Source organism: Manacus candei, unplaced genomic scaffold (genome assembly GCF_025592945.1).
Source record: "Manacus candei isolate 608988 ecotype Guabito, Panama unplaced genomic scaffold, ASM2559294v1 h1tg000002l, whole genome shotgun sequence".
NCBI lineage: Eukaryota > Metazoa > Chordata > Aves > Passeriformes > Pipridae > Manacus > Manacus candei.
In genome coordinates this window covers 8,130,545-8,154,056 of record NW_026138050.1, presented here as the reverse complement: position 1 = coordinate 8,154,056, position 23,512 = coordinate 8,130,545, and the positions used below count along the sequence as shown (strand labels likewise).

At 40.1% G+C, this 23,512-nt stretch overlaps 3 protein-coding genes across 5 annotated transcripts in view; 2 read left to right on the top strand and 1 right to left on the bottom strand.

The window, feature by feature from the left end:
- Positions 1-6,189, top strand: part of VPS35L (VPS35 endosomal protein sorting factor like) — a 49,629-nt gene extending 43,440 nt beyond the window's left edge. Inside the window, 2 exon segments of the mRNA XM_051804116.1 lie at positions 4,744-4,890; positions 5,426-6,189. Of these exon segments, the coding sequence (XP_051660076.1) occupies positions 4,744-4,890; positions 5,426-5,524 (246 nt within the window). The 3' untranslated portion in view covers positions 5,525-6,189.
- A 305-nt stretch (positions 6,190-6,494) lies between these two features.
- KNOP1 (lysine rich nucleolar protein 1) lies at positions 6,495-15,208 on the bottom strand. 3 transcript variants are annotated; one of them, XM_051805870.1, is made up of 5 exons: positions 15,082-15,163; positions 12,850-14,215; positions 10,141-10,209; positions 9,582-9,659; positions 6,495-7,225 (listed from the first exon to the last, which is right to left on the bottom strand). In XM_051805870.1, exons 1-5 carry the CDS (start codon positions 15,126-15,128, stop codon positions 6,914-6,916), a joined length of 1,872 nt encoding a protein of 623 aa, XP_051661830.1. In that variant the 5' UTR covers positions 15,129-15,163; the 3' UTR covers positions 6,495-6,913. The 3 variants fall into 3 exon arrangements, with proteins under 3 accessions (XP_051661830.1, XP_051661980.1, XP_051661904.1); XM_051806020.1 differs by lacking the exon at positions 15,082-15,163 and adding an exon at positions 15,170-15,208 and having other exon boundaries at positions 6,496-7,225; XM_051805944.1 differs by lacking the exon at positions 15,082-15,163 and adding an exon at positions 14,701-15,021 and having other exon boundaries at positions 6,497-7,225.
- Positions 14,611-23,512, top strand: part of IQCK (IQ motif containing K) — a 39,987-nt gene continuing 31,085 nt past the window's right edge. The window contains 5 exon segments of the mRNA XM_051809335.1: positions 14,611-14,628; positions 14,630-14,777; positions 16,717-16,772; positions 17,120-17,258; positions 18,588-18,685. Of these exon segments, the coding sequence (XP_051665295.1) occupies positions 14,611-14,628; positions 14,630-14,777; positions 16,717-16,772; positions 17,120-17,258; positions 18,588-18,685 (459 nt within the window).

Sequence of the window (23,512 nt, the reverse complement as noted above, 5' to 3'; positions counted from 1 at the left end):
TGGTCATACCTAAAATCTGCCCTGTGTCCATCCTTCTGTTGTTTCCTCTTGGCTCTCAACTTTGTAAATCACAGAATCATGAAATACTCTGGGTTGGAAGCTCCAACCCCCCTGCCATGGGCAGGAAATAAACCATATTTTCTTGCCAGCTGAGTTAGCAGTAACCTGAAATGTCCAATTCTGTGAAGAGCAAAGGGAGAATTCGCAGTTAGTCTATTCCTGAGTAAAATGCAATGAAAGCCATCTATAATTAGTAAAAGTTTCAGACCCCAGACACTAGGATGAAGTCAGGAGAGAGGTACAGAGGGAGGAAAAAGGTGTTTTGTCTTTACCCTGATTTTAGTATATTTGTTCAATATTAAATAAAGAAAACTCCAGCCAGCTTATTGGATTTCTTGATTGGAGTTGAGAGGCTCTGAGGGATCAAATATAGCTTAATGGATTGTATGTGAAAGGCAGGTGACTAATGCTGTCAGTCTTACTGAAATAAGGAGAACTCACTGTTCTATTACTGTACCTGCTTCTGAGATTGAACCCCTCCACAGCTTCCTAATCACCCCTTACTGGACAGCTTCTATTGATGGAAATCTTATGGCTTGTAGCCTGGAATGGGAGGGCAGGGGGTGATTGATTGGATGGAATTTTTTAGATAGCCTGTTTGCACAGTAGCCCGTAGCGTTTGCCAATACAGAATGTGTTAAGTGATACATATTGGGAGGACACTGTGCTAAGTTTAGCTTTTTCTCTGCTTTTGCTATCCTATTTGTCCTTCCTTGAGCAATTGTAGAGATGGAAGATGAATAAATCCTTTGCCCAAATGCCTCTGCATCATTGTACACACCACCACAGTGAATGGTAGTTCTTTTTCAGAGCAGTAATAGCAGAAAACAACCATTCTAGCACAGCTAAGAATGTCCAAGCAGGTCTTGGAAGGAGATTTTTAACAGTTTTCAGGGCGGTGGGTTGTACATTAAGGGTTCTTTTGCATCTGAATCCTATATGGAATAAATCCATGGTTTCTGAAAGGCTTTTTTTAATTGTTTTCTGCTTTCAAGCATAATACTTTGAGTAATGGGGTCCTGTGTTACTTCACTGAAGCCGTCGTTGCATAGAAAACTGGATTTAAAGCTAAGCAGCACGGATATAGGTCCTTGCCCTGCCTTTGCCCCTGCAGCCTTGGATTTACTCCTCTCTCCGTCCTTACTTACAAAGGGGGAGCGTTTGTTTTGCATTGTTGAATAAAAGTCCTTGAGAGATTTAGATTAAAACTGTTTTTTAAGAATGAATAGTTGTTTGAGGAAGCTGTTGTTGCTGAGGAAGTAGAAGTGGTGAGAATACTGTCAGAGATCTCTAATTGTGCTAAAGTAGAACTGGTCATAAAATCACTGTGGTATTTGGATTGCTTTAGTGCTGGTGACCTTTTATTATTCATCTTCTTGGCTACTCATTTAAATGAACAAGCATCTGATGATTTTGCGTTTTTATTGGTCCATTTCCTTTAAAAGCTATAAAGGAAAATAAATTTTTCTCACAATAAAATCCTTTCACCAAAATGGCAATTTGGAAGAGAACAATGCATCTTATTGTTAACACAGCATGGTCTTTTCACAGTATTAGAGAATGCTTCATTTATGTGACAGTGTTGGAATGGAAATTTTCAATTCTGGACAGTTCTGTAAAGTTCAAGCTGTTTCTAGTCATGAGAGTAGCAGTGAATCCTCTCTGTGTGTGGGGAAGACTGGTCTTATGCTCCAGGTTTTGTAGAAATGTAAATACTTTGCTTCTTGCTACTCAGTAATAAATGTATGTTTTATTCAAACATGTCTTTTGATCCAAATTATCAGGAGCATGTTGTTGTGCCCCTGGCAGTGCCATGTTAGGGTGGCAGTCTTCACATGTACTGCATGGTAGATACTGGAGTTTTTATAGTAAGTATCAAAAATGGAGCAGGAGAAATGCTCTTGAGGCTTCTTCTTTCAACACAACTGATTTTTAATTTTATATAAACTCATAACAACTTCAGTTGATTTCACATGTGCTTGAATACTTGACTAGAAGCAGAGTTGGACATAGTTCTCAGTGTGGGGGTGTGTTTTAAATTGAGAAGAGGTAGAATTTTTGAAACAGAATGTTACATGGCCCCTTGTATGAAAGACTATGCTTTTTTTCTGTTAGCTATATGAAATTTGGACATCACTCTGCTCTTTGGTGGAGGGGTGAGAACACAAGGGGGTCACGTTCTGGCACGATGTAGTTTCTTCTTTGTTTCATTGTCATCAGCATTATTCCAAGGATTATGGAAAATGTGCTGCCTAGAAGGCTGGCAGTTCTTTTTGGTGTGGGAATTGCTAGTCCCATGATGTGTGTGGTTGCCAAATAGCTGAGCTGTTGCTTTCTCCTTGCTGCCTGTGAATACCCTGTGAGCTGGGCTGCCACCCACAACTCAGTCTTGCCAGGCTTGGCAGTGTGCTGGCACGGATGCATCCCTCGGGTTGGAGGTCAGTGCCATGTTACACAAACATTCCTGTTCATCATCATGGAAGCCTTGCCTGACAGTCCTTGCTCATTTTCTGTCGTGGTGGGATTTCCTGCATACCTGAGCCTGCCTCTCTCTCCACTTGCTGTTGTGTAACTGAGGACTAGGTGTCAAAATCCTGTCTGTTATACCTGCCCCAACAGAATGGCAGTTAGTGTGCCTCTCATTCTCTTAGCTTGTTTCTGAGTCCTTTTTGAAGGATGATCCTTTTTGAAGTACCTGTGTTTCAAATTAGTAAAATTTTTCATTCTTATTTTGAAGAGTAGATTTTGTATTTGCATTGATGTTGCCTGGAAAACCTTGCTAGTCAATACTCAGACTGGAGAACTGCTGCTTTTGCATTCTGCCCAGTAACTGAACTGCCTCACTTCTTGTGAGGAAACCTCTAAGCAATTCCCAGGAACCTCTTTGAAGTTTGTATTAGATGGTCAATGGGAAAAAAAAATGAGGTAATAGAGGTTATGTTGTTAATCCAGGATACATGGTGATGTGGCAAAACCTGGACTACCTGGCTGTACCCTGGATCTGTTTTTCCCTGAAGAGTGTTAGTCCTAAGAGAAATTCAACAGTACTATTTAAGCATAGCTATTTTCCATTTTATTGTCTTTTTGAGTTGTATTTCTGCTCTGTGTTTCTATTACTGGACTAGATTGATCAACTGTACTTCTGTGTCTGGTAGGGAGTACTTCAGTGCTCCCAAATGATGGTTGTAGTTTCAGCATATGAACAAGTTTTGGAGCTACTGGGATGGAAATTGCTAATGCAGGTGACTGTTAGAGGAAGAGCTGTCTTCATGGCAGTTTCATGTAATTACTGAAGTCCTCAAGGAACTTTTTGTGGGGCCTTGAGCAGGTCTGGGCATTGTGTGTGCGTGGTTTATGATATGGCAGATTGTCTCCGCATGTACAGACCTAGTGTGTCACATAGGTACAGTAGCAGTCTGATACTTCTAGTTTGGGGCATGCTTGGTCTCTTTTCCAGTTGGCCAGTTCTTCCATAGCATGGCTTTCTCCTTTTCCATCTTTATCTGAAGGACTGATAGCTCAGTGTGTGCCATTTCTTTGATTAATAGCATCTGACCTCTCTTCTGCTGAAATTAATTTACTTTCAGTCCCTTAGGGAAAGGGCAGAGACTGCATGGCTACATCGGTACCGTGTCAGGAACACAGAGTCAGAGGGCCCTGCACTTCTCTTACCCCAATCTCTGGCTCATGCTGCCTGTAACCTTGTCTCTGAACACTGTGCATTAGCTACCCCAGTATGAACTGAACTGAGAGGGTTCATTAATCGGGGTGCTCAGCTGACAGCTGTGTTGTAAACTAGGACTGCTGTGGTTTGTGTAAGATGGAGCTGTGCCTTTGTCAGTGGGCCTTCTGGAGCAAAGAACAAAGGACAGCTGCAGCAGAGCAGTATAAACAAATACTACAGCTCAGATACATCCAATAATAATTCATCCTTTTAACTGTGAAAACTTACTCTATAGGAATCAGCAGAACCTGCAATAGCATTTTAATTATTTCTGTTTTCCACTCACTCCAGATCAGGGTGGGAGCACCCTGTAAGCTTAGTGCAGGATTGTCTGTGCCCCAGAACTCCTCCACAGAGGTTGGTGCTCCTCCATGGCAGAGTACCATGATGGAGGGGTCCTCCTCAAGGGCCTTCTTCAGCAATTTTAGGGGAAGTAGCTGCAAATATGGAGCAAATATGTTGGTATAACCAAAGTTTCAGTGAAAGAATAGCAGGAAAAAAAAACATCTTTGCTTAAATAAATAAATGTAGAATAGACTGCTGGAAAAAAGCCTGAAGTTGCATTAATCTAGATTGATGATAGTGGTCTCTCTAAAATTATAGAGCTATGGTGCTCCAAGTGCAAGGCTGGTTGGTGGGAGGGTGATTTCTATGCAATTGTAGGGAGTCCTGAGTTAAAAATGTGTCAGACCTACATAATGTGCTGTGCCAAAGTGATATGAGATGTAGGAGTTTGGTGTAGTTATTTGATTTCCAGCAACTTACATTGATTCATTATCATAACGTTTTGCATTTTGAATGGAACTTGAAAACTGTGCCTGTCTTGTTTGTAACTATTGCTGTGTGTTACAAAATGAGTGCCCTTTGCACTTCTAAGCGTTCAGAGAACCCAGTGAGGTTATGCTGCATGTTTGGGGATGATTACATGGTAATATGGGAATATTTTTGTTTCCTTGTAGACCCTGAAGCGGCAGAGCCAGCTGGCACTCTATTTCTTTAACACTATTGTAGCTCATGGAGATCTACGAAACAACAAACTAAACCAGCTTTCAGTCAATCTCTGGAATCTTGCTCAGAAACATGGCTTTGCTGACACCAAGACTATGGTAAGGAAAAACAGATAATGCAGAAAAATTTTAATTCTTAAGATCTTTTGCCACTCTTTATTTGGAAAAAAGTAATATTTTCTTGATCTGAAAAAACCTAATCTCTTTACAAGTTGCTCTCTTCCCTCCCCCCCCCCAAATTATCTTAAAACCCCAACAACTTATTTTTTTAAATGCTTCTTAATGAATAAGCAGCTTCTCTTATTTTAAGTGCTCTGTATCTTTCTAGCAGTTTTAATCCTGTGTCAAGCATTAAGGAACCTGAAAGTGTTGGGTGCTGTAACTTTTTTTCAGAACAGAAAACCAGCTCTAAGAGAAATACAGCATTTTTATTTTGTGGAGGAACTACATGGTGTAAAAGCTTGGAAAGTGGCATTTGAGAAGCCTTTAAGGCAGATATCCGTGATAATAAGTAAGAAATCCTTGGTGGTCCCAGAGCCAGTGAAAATCATGATGGTGTGTATATAAAGATGATGGCCTGTGAAATAAGACAAAGACACTAAAAACCTCCCAATCCCTTTTTTTTCAAACCAAGGTGAAAACACTGGAATACATCAAGAGGCAAAGCCAACAACCTGAAATGAGTCACTTTGCAGACCTGGCCCTTCGGCTTCCTCTGCAGTCCAGGACCTGATGGATGTCTCTTTTCCAAGGAGTCACCTGTACAAGGCAGCATGCAGCCAAGGCCAAAAATCACTGATCTAGGTTCTGACTGGAGGAGTTCAGCGTGTTTTTACTTAGTGTGAAACATTTACTTGGGCACAGTAAAGGTAAAACTGTTCTGAGTGCAATAATTTAACCTGAATTTGTCTCCAGTTTTACCATAATATGAAATAATATTTTAAATGCTGATTTACAGTCAGTAAACAGTATTTTGAACCTCTGTGGTAGTGAAAGCCTTTCAAAATCTAATCTGTTGTAATTTTAACAAAAAAGGAAGAAGATAATCTGCACAAATGAATTCACAGCCTCAAAACTTCATCCCACTTGTAGAATAGTGTTTTTCCTGTGTAGAAAGCAGCATTTCAATATAATAATCCTACTGAGTAATCTCTCTGCTTTGGGATGCTGCCAGCATTTGTTTTATTGGTTCCAGTAGAAGAGAAAAATGGCCGAGGTGTTACTGTTCTAATTTCTACAATACATTTGCACAGACATGTTTATGTTTTCATTTTAGTCCCGTGTTTTGTAAAATGGAAGGAATCTTTAAGTGCTGCCTGCAAATGAAAAAGGAAATGTATGCGAAGCACTCTATATTTGCAAAGTACTCTATCACTGAATAAAACAATTTGCAGTTCATCTGTGTGTTCTGGGGGAGTCTGTGTATACAAATCTATCACCTTACCCTTGTGAAATTTAGTTACATGTACTGATAACTCCTAATAAAATTTCACTCTCACCATTTCTTTCCCATGGTAGGGAACCATGCTGAAACCTTGCACCTATTGCTGCTTTTGCTTCGTGGTAAATTCTTAATGAGTTAAATCCTTACACAGATATTAAGATATATTTTTGCACAAGAATGTTTTGTTAAGGCTAACTGTTTAGACAGAACCATATATTTAAGGAGTTAGCAAGCTGCTAATAAATACCACCCAAATTATTAAACCATTCTTGTTGCATGTTTTTCATCTCCTCATCACTTTGTACCACTCACTGAGTGTAAAAATGTGAAGATTTTACAGAAAACTAAAATCCCTTTGAGTCACTAAGAGGTAGCTAAAAATAAGTTTATTAAATCAGCATTAAAAAAAAATCTAGTTGCAGGCATGGCACACATATCTTCAGTCTTTGAAGGAGGCTGTGCCTTGCCTTGTAGAAGAAATATGCTAAAGGTTTCAAAAACTTACTGTTTAGCTGAAGTGAGGACCCAGCTCCACCAGTGTATGCAGTTGAAAACTTGAACTAAAAGTGCCTCACAAATCAAATTTCTTAAACATTTTATTATTTTATTTCAAGTAAAAAGATCTGGAGAGTAAAAAAAAAAATTGCCTGCTGAATTTTCATTCAATACTTCAGAGTTTTAATCTTCAAATTTTATAGATCTAGATGTATATTTGTCTATGTATCCTTTTTTGTTGGCAGTTGGCTGAAATCCAAGACCAATTCCTCTGTGTTGCTTCAAGTCCATTGCTTTATCAAACTCCATCTTCAGAGCCTGCTGTAACTTCTCCTGTCCTTCCCTGTTCAGAGCCATGTTTGGTTTGTTTGTAGTTGCTGAGAGATTTTGGATAGGCCCAGAGCCCTTTTTAAAGCCACCCATCAGTCTGAAAAACTTCATTTCTTCCTCAGAACTTTTAAAAGCAGCTGTACTCCACTGTCCAAACTTTGCATCCTGTGAAGCAAAACAAGGTTAACGCTAAAAGTAAGTAATAACAAGAGCAAGGAAGATAATTTCTGGCTGTGTACCATGAGAACAGAATCAGCTACAAAAACCTGACAGGGTGGCAAAGCTGGGAAGAAGCAGTTACTCCATGGGCAGCACCTCTTAAAGGCTGTGGTAAAAGAATGACATTAAGTCTGTGTGAGTGCATCTTCACTAGCAGTGCAGGTCATTTAACCTGGAGAGGGGTTAATGTGCTTTGAGAATCTCCTTTCCCTCCCTCTTTAGGAACCTTGGCTTTTCTGCTTCTCTTTACCTGGCTCAAAGAGCCAGACAACATCTCTTATTCTGAGAAAACTGTCAGACTTAATCCTCTTTCACTGTCACTTTGTATGTTTATCTTTCCATTTTCCCATTGCCTAGTTTGGGAGCTGTTGTTTTCAGCAGTGTTTTGTTATGTTAGTTTTGGAGACAGTATTCAATCTGCCTCATAAGCTTTAAGTAACATTGGCATTCTCATCCCACTAATTACAACTAATATTGCAAGGGTGCAAAAACCCTTATCCAACAGGACTAAACCTACTGCTCTTAAAGCCTCCCCTCCTTTGCAGTTTCCTGTTTTCTTTGTATTCACTGTATTTGCCTTTCACTATTTTTAGAACTAGTTCACCCCTTCAGGATTTTTCCTTTGTCTGAGGATTCTGGCATCTTTCTGAAGAGCCAATGTCCAGGTAAAATGATATTTCAGCTGTTTGTGGATAACCCAAGATAAATAATATGATTTACAAAGCTCATGAACTTCTGGCTTACCTAAGAACAGGCTTCATTATCTAAGGGTTTTATTTGACTCCTGAGGAATTTATAAATATTTTCAGCAGGATTGCTACTCCCTATTTTTTCTTTAAAATTGGGGGTGATAACTAAATGGAAGAATGTCTGATCATTAATTAAATAGACTAAGCTGGTTACATCAAAGGAAAAAATGTGAATTTAGTGGTGTGTTTATGTCAACCTGAAATCCTTCCAACTGAACAGTTGTAGCTTGCATGAAACAGTCATTCTCCAGCAGACAGCCAACATGACACACAGCATGCTACACAATATCGCAGGCAAGCCCTAGCAGGCTTTTTTAAGTTAAAAAAAAATGCATGGCTGGAGTATCACCCACAATCACAGGCCAGAATACCTCCTATTAAAAGAGAGCTACCCCTAACACTTCAGTATTTTTACCTTGTACAAAGGCAAGTTGCTGTCTAAGCCCAGTCTGTGACACAGATGCAGATACACATACAGATACACTTAAGTCACATGCAGATAAATATAAGTCCTCCCTCTGGAATGGGAGGCATCTGCACAGATGCAAATATAATCACGGCTTGTCAAACTCTACATTTTTTTATGAGTTGCTGGCAGGCACTACACACAGCTTTTGCTGAAGCATTTCCAGCTCACTCTTTGTGGAGCTGATGAATTAGTTTTCACAGCTTCTATTCTTCTGCATGCTACTAAACAGAGACAGATCAGCACCAAGGAACTGAGATCCCCTGCCAAGGATGTCATTTTTCTCAATGACTTCAGACATTATTAGACAGTTGCAGTTCCAGAGCTATCACAGGCTGCCTCCCACTATGTTACATCTACAGAAGTTGTTTCTGGCATTTGTTTGAGGCATATTCCAGCTTTCTAGGCACACTGGCAGTCTTGCAAAACAACTAAGAATCCCGGATTACTAGCAAAGCTTTCTCTCCACCTCAATCCTATTAACCCTGCTAAACACTACTGCAACAGTTTCCACTACCTGACTGTAAATCTCTCAGGAGGCAGGCTGAGTAGGATGCAAAGGCAAGGAATTAATAATCATCTTTCAAAGAAGTGGAGGAAAGATGTGGATGCCAGGAGAGGACTGCCTGTAAATATCACGTGTTATCATTTGTCACCCCCCTTTACCTTTCCACATGTGCCCCTTTCTGAATGTCTGCAAAGTCTTGCAGATAAGAAACAAGATACACTTCAGTGACTGCTATATCCATAGCCTGGAATTATTTGTACTTCACAGTAAGCAGAAAATGCTTCTGTAGCAATTTGTCATGGCTCATTCTCCAGAGGAACCAGAGAAAATGTTGCTTTTGAGGACTGATGATGGGAATTGGAACACTGCAATGCCAAGGAGTTCACTGTCAGCTCTCAGACTCTCTTGGCATTGTACCAACTTGTTCTACAGCATGATCTTAACTCTGCAGTCAGAAGGAAGACTGTTGTGCCAAGCCACGTACCTGAGCCACACAGAGAAAAGAGCACAGTGTCTTTACCAGGAACTTGCTCTAGGACCCAGTATTTCCACCAGATCCAGGTCTAAGCTCATACATACCTGTCCCACTTTGGAACTGAAAACCTTTGTTTTGCCAGATTCTCTATCGATTTCTTCTTGCAGAGCCTGTCGCCTCACCTGGTGTGCAAAAAAATGACATATGCAGCATAAGACACTATCTTCTGTGTGTGAATTCACAGTGGAAAAAAAAGGGATGTATAAAATAATTAGTGATCTTCAGAATTTTGCAAGGATAATTAAAAAGTTGCATGTGATCCTTTCCCACATTCAACACGAGAACTGTGATTTTTCCAGTGGTATGTTAAATGAATATTTTGCTGTAACAGGTATGTCTGATTTTCTAACTGCAGGCAACAGCTATGCTGAAACTGCCAACACTGAAGAGAGGCAAAGAAACCTGTATTTAACCTAACAAGCTACTCAGAACTTCTGACATTGACTAAAGCTGTATATTTTGGACTTAACCCACAGAAGGTAAAGCACATTTTAAGCAGACTTTTATTTAGGGAAGCAACAAATCAGGTTTTTTGTATCAATTCTTATGCATATATTAAATGCTGACTGGCTTTCAATCTCACACAATTAAGACAAAGCATACCTTGTCTATGTTAACTTCATCACAGTTTCCTTTTTTTTCCTGCACAATAATTACACCATCTAGATGTTCCTGTAAAACAGGAAAAAAGATTGTATGGTTATTTTTATCCATTCTGGTTAATTAGAATTTACAGAGCTCTTACCATGAGAGTAATTAAAACACTAAGCAATCAGTAGGACTATTCTGGGGCAAGAAGAAATAGTCAGATCTAAGATGAAAATGCCAATTAAGTCTGTGCATTTCTATGGAGAAACCTTCTCCTCAGGAAAGAGAATTTTTTTTTTAACCAAGAACATAAAGGATTTTTTTAAGTTCACACATTAAATTAGATCTGCCAACATCACTGGCACACACAGTAACGCTTGCAGGCAGAGTAATTTCAAATTAAACTGTTTTGTTAAAGTTAAATTTATACTTGAAGTAAGGGACAGAGAGAGTAAAAGTTAGAATATTTTAAAAATTGCAGGTAAAATAATTAAAGGTCTCTCTGAAACAAACAAAAAAAGAAGAAACAATCAAGAAACAACTGCATTGTGCTCGCTTGTGGATGATGGTCCCCAAGGAGCTTCCAGTCTGGAAAGAGCACAGGGAGAGGCAGGACACACACATCAAGTGTCTCCCACACTGGCAGCAAACAGCACATCAGTTCCACATTTGAGAGAGAGGAACAGGGAGCTGATGGGATGAGACAGAGCAGCCCCAGAAGGATGGGATGGGCCAGATGGCAGCAGGTAAATCAGCAGCAGAGTCCACAGGCAACCATGTCCTGATCACTCTTCCACAGAGTGCAGCCCCTCAGCAACTTTTGCTCCCAGTGACTGGCATTCCTAGATCATTGCCCTCAGCCTTTCTTTGCCAAATTTATAATTAGGATAAGATTTTTGGGCACCCAGTATAACAGGATAAGTAATAAGTCCAGGATAGTGGTAAATTAGAGCCATAAGCTTTAGACCAGCCTGGAAAAGGTGGCCAAGGGGAAGATCTATTGATACAGTTAACATAATAATCCAAGCATGAAACAGCCAGGGAAATGAAGACAAGGAAAAGATTTGTAACATACTTCTGTCAGCAGAACCTGCTGTTACTTTTTCGAGGGTTTACAGTTTTATTAAAAGCCCTGAATGATTTATCTCATTTTCCAAAGCTACCTTTGATTTCACCACACGCACGTACAACACACGCGCTATTAAAAATGAGAGGACATCGTCTGCAGTAAGGAGAGCTCATGCTCTTGGAGGAAAAGAAGAAACCAAAACCAACCCCCAGTTTACTTCTAGATGGCCTGGTACTGTCTTTTTATATCTACTAAAACAAGCAGGAAAACTGTTGTGACAGGATTCTGCAAACAACTGCAGCATTTTTTTTTTTTTTTTTAGCCGGAAGGTCAAGTGGCAGACAAGGAACGGGGGAGCAGCCCCATCCCTGCTAATTCCCAGCATGGTGCTGACCAGCTGAAGGCTACTGAGTGGAAAAAACCATCCCACAGAGGTCTGCCAAGCGTCCCCCAACTCCATGGAAAAGGAGCACCTTCACACGTGGTAGGATTATGCTGCCTGCAGTCAAACAACTTCTTGCTCCTCTTCTCTCTGCACAAATTGACTGTAATGGCACCCAGTGGGAAAAACACCAATCACTGATATTAAGTGGGTATCACTCCACATTGTCTTTAAAACTTACTCTTTTGCTTGCTGCACAAGCCTCACAGAGGATTTTTCAAGGCATGCAGTGTGTGACACTGTTAGACAGGGATGTTTCAGGACTATGGCACAGTTAAATGTGAGACCAACATCATCAGCCATTTATTAGTGCAGTGTCTTTAGGCCTGGCAGGAACTAGATTTTGCTAGAACTGATTAACCCAGACTTCTCAATCCTCAGGAGACTTTCTCTGAAGTATTTTTTATTATTAAAGGACAGAGGTGCATATGGGAATGAGAAATAAAACAGGTATCACCTTCCCCTCAATAGTTTGCAATGTATTTGCTGTGGTTTTCATTTTAACTGGTCATGCAAGTTTACATGTCATTGTGAGGCTTATCTTGCCTCTGCACAATGTGAGCAGCTGCAAGAATCCAAATAATGTCTAACAGCCTCAAAAAGGCAATGTCAACTTCATTAGAAAATATATCCCAGCAATAAAACCACCTTGTCCTTTGAAAGGTCAAAAGGAGAAACCGAAGCTAAAAGCCCAAAACATCTGCTCACCTCATGACTGATAAGCACACATTTCCCTCACAAACCCTTGTGAAAAACGCCTGTATCTGGTTCTTCACATAAATCTATATTTAATTATTAGCATTAGGCACCAGGCAGCTGCCAGGTTTCCACAGAACTTGAAGACACTGCAATCCTATTTTATAGGAGTGTTGCCACTTTGTGAAGAGCAACCGAAGAAGAACATTTATGACTTCACACACTCGTTTTCTTTTTGTGCCAATACTTGCTGTTAGTTGTAATTTTTACATTTTCATGACTGAACCACTGCATGATTACAGCACCAGGCATTAAGTTATACTTTCCCACGTGTCACAGCTAAAATCAATATGCTAAAATCAATACATCAGCTAATCCTGTTTCTGAATAGTGGGGGTCCTCACTGACTTCAAATATTCTGATCAGGCAGAACAGCCTGCAAAGTAGGAACTGTACCTAAAAAGCTTTTGATTCCTTAGCAGGAGGGGGCAAAGCTGCCCTCCTCTTTACAACTTACCAGTGACTCATTCCCTGTGTCTTCTGTAATGATCTTTGTCTTTTTTGCATTTGCTTCTGAACCTGGTTGTTCAGCCAAGTCCTGTGGTGGGGCTTTTTTCCTTTTTTTCCCTTTCCTGTCACAGAGCATGTGATTACTACTGCATAATGCCCCATCTACAGCATTCCCTGCTACATGCTCAGCTCGCTCCATTTCGCTCCCTCTGTTCTTTTTATTTCTTTCTGGTAGTCTTATTTTTTGGTTTTTAGAGGCACTGTCATTGTTTAAAGCAACTTTTGAATATGTTGTTTCCTCCTCCTCTTTGTGAATCTTTTTTTTCTTTTTCTTCTTGGTGACTTCATTACTACCCTTGAAATTCTTCCTCCTCTTTTTTCCAGACAGCTTCTCTTCCTCAGAGTCAACTTCTTGCTGTGCTGGGAGATACTTATCAGGAATGCTGTGATTGCAGTCTAGCTGATCTTCACGTGCCGAGGAAGAAACACATTTGCTTCTGTTCTTGTTCTTCTTAGTCTCTTTGATACTCCCAGAGTCCTCAGTTGTGTCCTCTTCCTCTCTATTTGTCAATGTAATTTCCCAGGAATTCTGCTTCTTCCTTTTTCTGAAGTCACTTAATGCAATGGGCCTACCAGGAACTCCAGATATGTTGTCCTCATTATCTACTAGTGGTAAAAAGGAGTAAGACTTATCCTTCTTCTTCCTCTTCTTTTTTCTCACACAACTCTCCCCATCGTTCTGGACATTATGTGTGTCATGGTTTTCACCTGTAAAAGCTACTTCTTGTGAAATGTATTTGTGGGGCTTTTTACAAACTCTTTCAGACTGCTTTTGTTCACTGTCCTGGATGTCCTCTAATGAAAAAGAAGAATTGCTTTTCTTCTTTTTTTTCTTTGTTACCTCACCATCCAGTTCCAAATTCAAAGCAGCATCCTTTTTGGTTTTTTTAAAAGAAAATTCAGTGTTCTTAATATCATCTGTAGGATAATTTGAAAGCTCCATGCCACTACTCTCATTATTCATCTCTAAGGATGAATGACATGGGACTTTTTTTTTCTTCTTTTTGAGAATTTTAATTTGTTCCTCTGATTCCTCCTGAAGTTCTGAATCCAGGTGACCTTTTACAATCACAAAGCTTTCTGACTGTGCTTCTTTGAGTAATTTGGAGCCAACTTTCCTTTTCTTGTTTTTCTTCTTCTTGTTCTTTGGTTGTGACTGGTCAAAACATTCATCTTTAAAATGTACCTTTTTCCTTATTTTTGTTTTTATCTCAAGCCTGTCATCTTCCTCAATTTTAATGACAGTCTTCACATTTTTCTTCTTCTGTATAGGTTCCTCGTGCAATTCTTTTCTCTTTTTCTTTATTATCATTCTAAAAAACGAAACGAAGATGTTAGTAAACTGCTTCAGAGAGAAGATACAAGCCCTCCTCTATTTGGCTTCCCTTTATTCTGAAACTATTCATATCTCCCACTGTCCCTGCCACTCTAATTTCAGTCTGCTTTCTGTTAGGGGGGAAACAGAACTACATAGAGCCCAGAAAATACAGTCCACTGGGGTGATTTTTTGTCTTGTTCTTTACTGTAACTTGTCCTAGTCAGTTGGTAACTTTGTATTTGTTTCTTCCTTTTGAGAGCTGCAGAGCATGACATCTTTACAGTAATACCTACCCTCTACAAATCTTTCCTAAATGGCAAAACATATACATACATATACGCACACACACACACAGATGGCTGTACAGTCAAGACGGTTTTCCAGATACCTATGACTTTTCACTTATTTAACACCGAACTTCACATCACTTTACTGCCCACTCAGCACTACAGGATCCTTTCAAGACACCCGAGTTATTACCTTAAATCTGCTTCTGTCTGTGATTTCTCATCCTTGCCCTCCGTCTCCTCCCTCGGGACACTCGCACCCACCAAGAGGTCACACCAGAGACGCCTCTGGCACCCGCCTGGTGACACTCCCCGCCTTTGCTGAGAAACCTGTTTATCCCTACTTGTTTGCCCATCTTTTAATCAAAAATTAATCCATGGGGATTTCTATAAGCGCCGCTTGCAAGGCATCCTGTCAAAATCCTTTACAGAAAACCTAAGTCTGGTAAGCAGCGTTTTACCAACCCCTGCCTGTCAGGGCCTCCCACCGGAGCCGCGGCAGCCCCTGCGCCCACCGACCCACCCCCACACCGCGGCCAGGGGGGTCTGCCCCGCGCCCCGCCCCGCTCCTGACCCCGTCCCCGCCCGTCCTGCCCGGGGGGCTCCCCGGGAGCGGCGCATCCCGGCCGGGCCGTGCCCGGGGCGGCCCCGCCGACCCTCACCTGCCGCGGCCTCGTGAGCGCCCTCTGACCCGGAAGGGAACGCGCCGGGCCCGCCCCGCCCCGCCCCGCGCGCGCCGCCGGAGCCGTTGCCGCGGCAACGCGCGAGACGCGGCCCTGGGGGCGGCGGGAGGGACAGACAGAGCCCGGAGGGACAGACAGCCCGGAGGGACACAGCGGGAGGGACAGAGCCGGGCGAGACAGAGTCCTGCTCTGGGACGGGGACAGGTGGGAGCGCAGCGCCTGTCAGGCCATGGCTCTGCCCCCCGGGGCTCCTCAGCCGCCCCCCCGCTCCCCTCGGCGCTGCCCCAAAGCCGCCCCCCCCCCACCCCTGAGGGCAGGGCCACGAGCTTTTCCGCTCGTGTAGCGCTGTGTTGCTTTTTATCGCCACCGTTTTCTGGAGGCCACGTGCCCGTGGTGTGTGCCCGTGGTGTGTGCCCGTGGTGTGTGCCCGCGGTGTGTGCCCGTGGTGTGTTCCCATGGTGTGTGCCCGTGGTGTGTTCCCGCGGCGTCCAGCCCGTCGATCCGGTCGCGGCCCCTGTTTCGCCCGGCGGTGACCGGCGCCCTGCGCTCTGAGGCTGGTCCCGTCAGGGGGATGGAGCATTGCCCTGGGGAAACGCAAGGGTGGCTGTGTTATCGCTGTTGTAAAAGTTAAAAGAACGCGAAACTCCTGCTCTGAGAGCCCCGTTCTAACAGCGAAAGTCTTGGTCTGTCAGAGTCTGAGAGCACTGAGACTGGAAAGTCGGGAGAGCAGCACTGTAGTTCTGCACTTCCCAAATAGGGATCTCTCCCCTCACTGCTTTATAATTACTGAAGTAGGCATTTTGTGTTAAAGCAGACGTTTTAAATGTGGGAATAAAGTTGTTTTTTCTAATACAGCTCAGCTAAGGTATCTGTAGTACACATGGATTTGGTGATGCCAGTAAACTTAATTATAATGGTGGAACACTGAACCTCTTGGGTTTGGCTCTGAGTGGTCTGTATTGTGTAATCTGTAAATTTTTTCATATCAAGTCCATTTCCTTATCCTGAGTCACTCAGTAATTTGTGAGGGTCATGTACTGCTTTTAGGTTTTTTGATGGTGTTTAGTGGTTTTTTTGGGGGGGAGGGTTTATTTTTTTTTTTTTAAATTGGAGACAGTAATACTTAGCAATGTCCATGGGACATAATTTCTTGTAGAGGAATCCTCTGTGAAAAGCAGTATTGTCTGCTACTAAAAACAATGGTTAATTCCATGCAAGCATCTGCATTTTACTTGTGTTGAAATATTTTAAATAATTATTTTGATAAATTTTTTTTCCCCTATAAAGGGCTCTTTTATCACCAAGAACCTTGCACTTGACTTACAGCCAAGACAAGAGGCTCTAAAGTTCTCACTTGTATTAAAACATTAGATTTCATGTTTAACAAATATATATTGTATACTAACTTTTGTTCTTTCAAACCCAAATAAGTGGGTTTAGAAAGTAATACTTGTTTAGGAGGAAAATAAATATGTTTTTAAATTAGTCTTATGGTAAATGTACTTTTTTTTTTTTTTTACTTTTAGAGTATGAAGCAGAACATCCTCAATTTCCAGATGTTCCTGAATCAAAACAAGAATCTGTGAGTACACTTCAAGAAAAAAGTCTGCATAGGGCTGGTTTTAAAAGATTTAAAATAACTAAATGGGAAAATTAAGTATCCACATGGTAGACTCATTCATAAAATGAAAACAAAAGTACATTTTTTAAACAACTTTTTTGAATCAACTGATGTAGTGTCCAAATAATTGTTTTTATTTAAAGCAACTTGTGTAGCACTCAGAAAATACATAAATAACTTAATATTTGAATAAGAAGTTATAGTTCCATAATTTTTAATTGACCTTATAATTTTTCCTGCTGAGTTGGTTTGCATATTTTTGTATAGTCTGTTGGAGTATTTAGATAGGTTACATTTATCTTAAGCAGGTGTCTTTGGAAGCAGGAATATTGCAGCCATTAGACATGGAACAATTTAATTCTGCCCCTGCAGCTGATACTGTTGACCAACAGCTGCTTCCCATAGTCGAGGAAGCCCCCTCTCCAGAACCACCTGACCCAAAAACATGTAAGTAGGAGCATATTATCTTGATATTATCTGCTGTAATTATTTTTCTTGCAGATGGCAAGGGTTTGTAATTTGTTTAATAGAGAGTGTTAACAGCTTCAATACCTTTTCTTACATGGAATTGGCATGATTAGGCCCCTGGTCTGTAAACAGGGAGCCAGCCTGGGCACTTGGTCAATGGCAGAAATTTCAAATGGTGCATTACAAACCACTGACTGGCTCAGGTAGTTCTGTGCTCTTCTGAATAAGTGACTTTCTGTTTAGCCATTTAAATCAAAGAAAGGCAGACATTTCTTCCTCTAATTTAGTAATGCAAAACTAGGATCAATAGACTAAATAGACAATTGAATTTGAAAACTGCTGTCAAAGTATGACTCTGCCCATCTGATTATAAATGAGAATGGAAACAGCTCTAGAGTTTTGTTCTTCCACTTTTATCAATTTCTATAGTTCATAAAAATTACCAAGCAGCAGTGTGTCTTTATTATGCATTTTAGCCCTCCATTTCATCTTCTCTTCCATTCATTCTTGCTCATTAGGAATTCCTGGTGCTAGTCAGAAGCAGTGTTACCCTGGGCTTTTAAATAAATAGTGTCCTTTTCTGGCAGTATATAAACCAGTTAAAGATACAAAGCTGAGAATACATTTCAGCTGTGTTGCCAGAAGAGAACCTTTCTATGACTTATCTTTCCTGACCACACCAAAACTTGAATAATTTGTGAATGCAGAGAGATGCCAATCCAGGCAGCCTTCAGAAAGGGGAAAAATTGGATATATGGAGTCACATTGAAATTTCTGAAGCCTGTGGCAAGTAAAGAAGTAATTATGACAAAGAAATCACAGCACCACTGAAATATAACCTTTGTTTTTTCCTCTGTCTAAAAATTCAGTTTTATGAGCGACTCTGATAATGCAGATTGTAAAGGGCATGAGATACCAAAAGTGGTCTGGCTGTAACAGCACTGAGTTCAGCACAGGCTAACTTCTTCCTGTCAGGGCAAATTAGTCCACATGGCTTTTCATTTCTGTGACTGAACTGCTTCTGGTGTCTGAGTTTACTCCTTTAAAACTAAGTCTGACATCTCTGAGGTGCCCTGAGTCTGCACTGTTGGTGCATCTTTAGTTTGAAATTTGCTCAAGTTTATGTTGTCTTGGCTGAAGAGAAGTGAAGACACATCAGTGGCTGTATCTGAGCTGAACAAATCTGTTTAGTGCAAGCTGTGATGGTATTGATAAAATGACTGGTACTGAGTTTATGATTTCTAATATTTGTCTTTTTGTGAAATCAGAGTGCTTACCTGTAAGTGAAGTCTGTCCTGTTTTGCTCAGGTTCTCCACGAGAATACTTAGAGTTCTACATATTTCCAGTACTCTTACCTGGACTGACTGAACTTCTGCATGAAGCAGAGAAAGAAAAATGTTTTGAGGTTAGTTTGTAGTTTTTGGTTCAAATCATTGGCAGGAAGTTACAGCCTTTATTTCATGGGAAGTATTTTTTAAATTTGGTCTTTTGCAAGAAAACCAACCACAATTATATGATATAACATATAATAAGTTATTTTGGACCTGGTTTTAAATGTTGTTTTCTCCAGTAATTCAGAACAGATTGCATACTGCATACACTTAATCATTATGATGATCTCTAGTTCCCAACAAATCCTCCTTAAATATCCATTTGTATCTAACCTAAATAGTGTTATATTTTAGAGAAACAGGCTTCCTCTCAGATAATTACACATCACTCATTTGAGGGTGATGTACAGAACTTGATTCGTACTTCATGGTTCAATTATTTTTGCTGGCCTGGCATCTTAATAGAGATAAATTTTCTATTTTAGCTTTTTAACATTCTGTGTAAATTCCATTTAATTGGAAAACGGGGTATTCAACATTAATGAGCTTATAAAAGTGTACATTTAAAAAATAATTTTTGCTACATATACTTTTATAAATTTGTTTTCAGTGTATGTGTCTGTAGGCATATCTAGAGAGACATTCCTGATGGTATATTGGCAATGCTTAAAAACCCACTAGAACTGGTGCAAAATAAAGCTCATTGTATCACCACAGCCTGACTCACAGACCCCCAGCAACAGCTTAGGTACTGGGAATTTTGGGGTCTCCCATAATTTCTGCTTTTTTCTCCAACCATGGCTACTTGAATTTCAAATCCAGATCTGTACATTTAATAACAGTTATTTCAAAGTTTCCTCTGTTTTCTCAAAATTTGTGTGTGTCTACAAACTGATTTACAGGTGTGTGTATATGCATTTATAATCTCTGATTAATACAGGTGAAATAGGAAAATGGTTCATTTGCATGACATCTCTGTCTATCATTCCTGCCACCACATTTACATTACCTGGCCAAGAACAGGTTGAGCATATATATTATTCATCACACTTTTAATGAAATCTGTATTGATTTTTTTTTTAAAGGAAGCATGTGTCCTTTAACAGGAAAAAGACATGTCCTGCAACTGATTTAAAATACAGTCCTTGATAGATGTTACCTATTTCTGGAGGCAATAAACCAGCAATTAATACGAAAATATTAAAATCTTTAGAAATGTTTCAAACTCGAAACAAATCTAAGGTTACTTTGTTTTTAATCTGAGAAGTTTTGCAGTGGTGTGTATGTTAGAAAGTATGTGTTCTGAAAATGGATTTTGTATGGGTCTGTGTGTTGCTTCACAGCAAACTAATAAAGGCAATTACTTTCTAATGTATAGAATCTTCATAAAAATGTGTATAGTTTATAGAAAGGACACTTATCTGAAGAGATGCTCTGATATTGGGGAACCAAGTTTAGGGAAAGGAAGCTTATGTCGAATGATAGTTTTCCACTGTGACATCATTTCTTCCTCCTTTTGAACAATAACTAGTAAAACAATAGCTCTTTATGCTTGCCATATAACTGAATATTTGTGTTCTTTTCCATTGCTGTCCAGGTGCTTGTACTTGGACATTCTGTTTCCTTATCTGACCTAAATACGTGACTTCTATTTATATTTTTGTTTCATAAGAAATGTATTTATCCATATGGAATTGGAGAAAAAAAGCCCCATGTTATAATTTGTATCAAAATAGTTCATGAAATAACTTGAACTGATTTTTGGGATCAAAACCAGAGTCCTTAGAAACCCAGAGCAAAGCAGAAACAGGGAGAAAGGATCTTGTGATAAACACACTGGAAAATAGCTTTAAAAAACAGGAGGAGAACAAACATTTGAAAGATATACGCAATTCGTGAGAGAATGGGAGAGGAACAAGATTAATTGTGATTAAGCTGACTGAAATCATGAAGAATGAGAATACTGGGTTTGAATTTTGGCTAGACATGAGTCATTAAAGCCTGTAAAGGGCAGTTGTACAGAATAAACCATTACAAGATTAGTGGAAGAAGCACTGGAAGAAAGGGAGGAATAATCAGACTGACTGCAGTCAATGTTGAATGAGCCTGGGAGAAGAGAAAGGAAGTTGTGAGGGAAAATGGAGAGTGGGATTTTGATGAGAAGGACCGAAAGTTTTCATGTTTTGAAAGGAAATTAAGATGAATGAGAAGAGAATGAAAAATTAAGTAGGAGAGTTGTTGAGTAATTGAAACTGTGGTAAGCGAGGTCAGATCATGGAACCAACAGAGGAGTTCAGGGAAGAGAGCAGAAAAGATGCATCCATGTCTGGAGAGGAAGAATTGTAATCACATGGGAAAGTCAGGAAGGGGAGACAGTTCTGCTGGAAGTAGTGATTTGTGTAGGAAAGAAATCTGCAACATCTTCTTTGGGAGGTGATATAGAAACATAACAATTTAAATACTTCATTTAAAATAGGCTCTCTTGCATTGTGTAATGCATATGAAAAATCTGAAAAGCAAAAACCTAGAAAACCCACCAACTGCTAGATAGATGTGCAGACTTCAAACTGCCAGAAATATGAGAATAGTCTGCAGAAGCTTCATTCTTAAAGTAGAGATGAAAGAAACCTGTTAGGTTGCCCAGTGTATTCCTTCACTGATTTTTTTTTTAACTACCATAAGTTCTCCTGTGCTTTATCCTCTCTGCTGTCAAATGCCTCCAGGGGAAAGACTATTTTCTTAAATCTTTTCTCTCATGAGAACTGACTAATGCATTCATTTTTCAGCATTAAAACTGAACAATGTATAAATGTTTTTATTAGCATAACTCTGACTTTTTAGTAAGCTATCCTACTGAAGGAGGATGCTGTATCAGGCTCTGTAATGGAATATATTATATTTTAAAGTGTGATACATCAGGGAAAGGGAATGGAAAAAGGTTTTCCTAATGACTTTGCCATCTTCTGATCACTAGAATTTTTTCATGATTATTACCAAGTCCATAACATTTAAACAGAAAAGTGGAAAATTAATTCCTAATATAAGTAGTTCATAAACACATCTGCAGGTTAACAATGCACATTGTGCAGATATTTCCTGTGTTTATCCTGATTCATGCAGCACATAGGAGGGATGTGTCAAAGGGAGGTCAATTTATGTAATTTTTTCCCTTTATAAATGTTGACTGCTGTGCAACTAATGATTTAATTCGCTAGCAAAATAAACTCTTTCCTGGCAAAAAAATAACAAAATAAAAAAATATTGAGCTTGACTAAATTCCTCCCTGATAAGTTCACTGCCTCTAACAAGGATAAAACAAGATGAATTTGATTCCTTTGGTGATGGCTGTTTTGACAAGCCTGCTCTGATCATTTTTTGCCATTGCAAAGGAAAAGCAATTTACTTAAAACAGATTAAATTACAACTGCTAGATTAAATTGAATTTCGTTGTCAAAGTGTAGCATTTATTCTCTGAAACAATTCACTAAGTAATGGGACCCAGTTTCATACTGTGATTGAGAATATCTGTACAATGATGATCAGACTGTGCTGTTTGTTTACAGATTCTGCTCAAGTCCAAATTTGTCCATTTAGCATCTAAAGTGACCCATAGAAAGCTCTGCAGTGAAGGTCTCTTTCTTTCCTATGGGAGTCAGACTGTGTGTCTACCAAGGGTAGGATACACTTAGAAAAGTACAAGCTTTCCTGGGTATCATGTGGGAGTGCCCTGCAGTCTGGCTCTAAACTCCCCACTTGTCATCCCCAGCTACATGAGTGCTCTGTGTTCCTCACTGCACTCTCAGCACCTCACGGAATGTTCTTTCGCTTCACCTGTGGCTGACCCCCAAATTATGACAAAACCCTGAACTTAAAGAGTTATTCTATATAGAGTGCTTTTTTCTTGCCTCTCTGTTCACATTCCCCAGTCCTTTTTGCATCCTATTCTTGAAGCACAGGGGGAAACACAGATGGTGAGGATAACACGTAGAATAAAGTTGTTCTTCATGCATTAAATTTTCAATCACATGTTTACTGTATTTTTCTTAGCAAGTAGTAGTAGTATCTTTATTTCTTACATTTTAGTCGGGACTTCAGCCTTTTTTGTGACATTTAGCAATTTCACAAATGTGTTTAACCAGTGTGAATAGTTCTAAGAAGTCGTAATTGCAGTTGAATCACCTGTTTGGCAGGGTAAGTGTTACCTTCTGGATGGGAGCTCAGCCTTCTCTAGGCTCAGGGGCTGCTATTGGGATAAAGCCCTTGGTGTCTCTGGTCTGCAGGGGCTGAATTCTCTTAGTGTTCACTCAGTGACTGCACATCCATAACACAACTGGTGCAAGAGCCATTCCAAAGATACCAGTCAAGCTCTCCTGTTATTCCAACCAGAAGTCTACATTATATTCTCCACATCGTGGTTCCTCTGGTTTGTGACAAACAGAACGAGCACCTGTACTCATTTATACATTCAGTCTGTACTCATTTATACATTCATTTCAGGAGAGGAAATCCTTAAGAAAAGGAGGGTCCTAATCCATTGTGTATTTACCAAAATTCATGCTTTGAATGGCTGGCTGTCCAGCTGCACAGGTACTGGCTGCATGAGTCCCCAAGGAGAACCTGCTGCAAAGCATTTTGCAAAATTCTCTTTTTTTGGTGGAGATTTAGAACTGGGAGCAAAGGGCACAAATGTTTTGCTCTGAAGCTCCAGGTTTTGAATGTTTTACCTGATTCTCTGTGGTTGTGGATAGACATATCCCTTCCTTTGGTTTTGCCTTCCTTTCTGGGCCACTTGACATGATTTGTGTCTGAGCAGCCATACAATACCCCGTTTGTGTGTGTCTTAAGTATTCACAATGCCTTCAAGCTGATTCCATGAAGGAGGAAACAATATCCAATCAATG

What these genes read in the sequence shown, in the direction of transcription:
- KNOP1 (XM_051805870.1), bottom strand. Translation starts at nt 15,128, where the DNA reads ATGCGCCGCTCCCGGGGAGCCCCCCGGGCAGGACGGGCGGGGACGGG. An exon ending in ACACAGGGAATGAGTCACTG is followed by an intron (nt 10,210 to 12,849) that starts GTAAGTTGTAAA and finishes CCTGTTTTACAG; the next exon opens with GAACATCTAGATGGTGTAAT. An exon ending in ATGAAGTTAACATAGACAAG is followed by an intron (nt 9,660 to 10,140) that starts GTATGCTTTGTC and finishes TTTGCACACCAG; the next exon opens with GTGAGGCGACAGGCTCTGCA.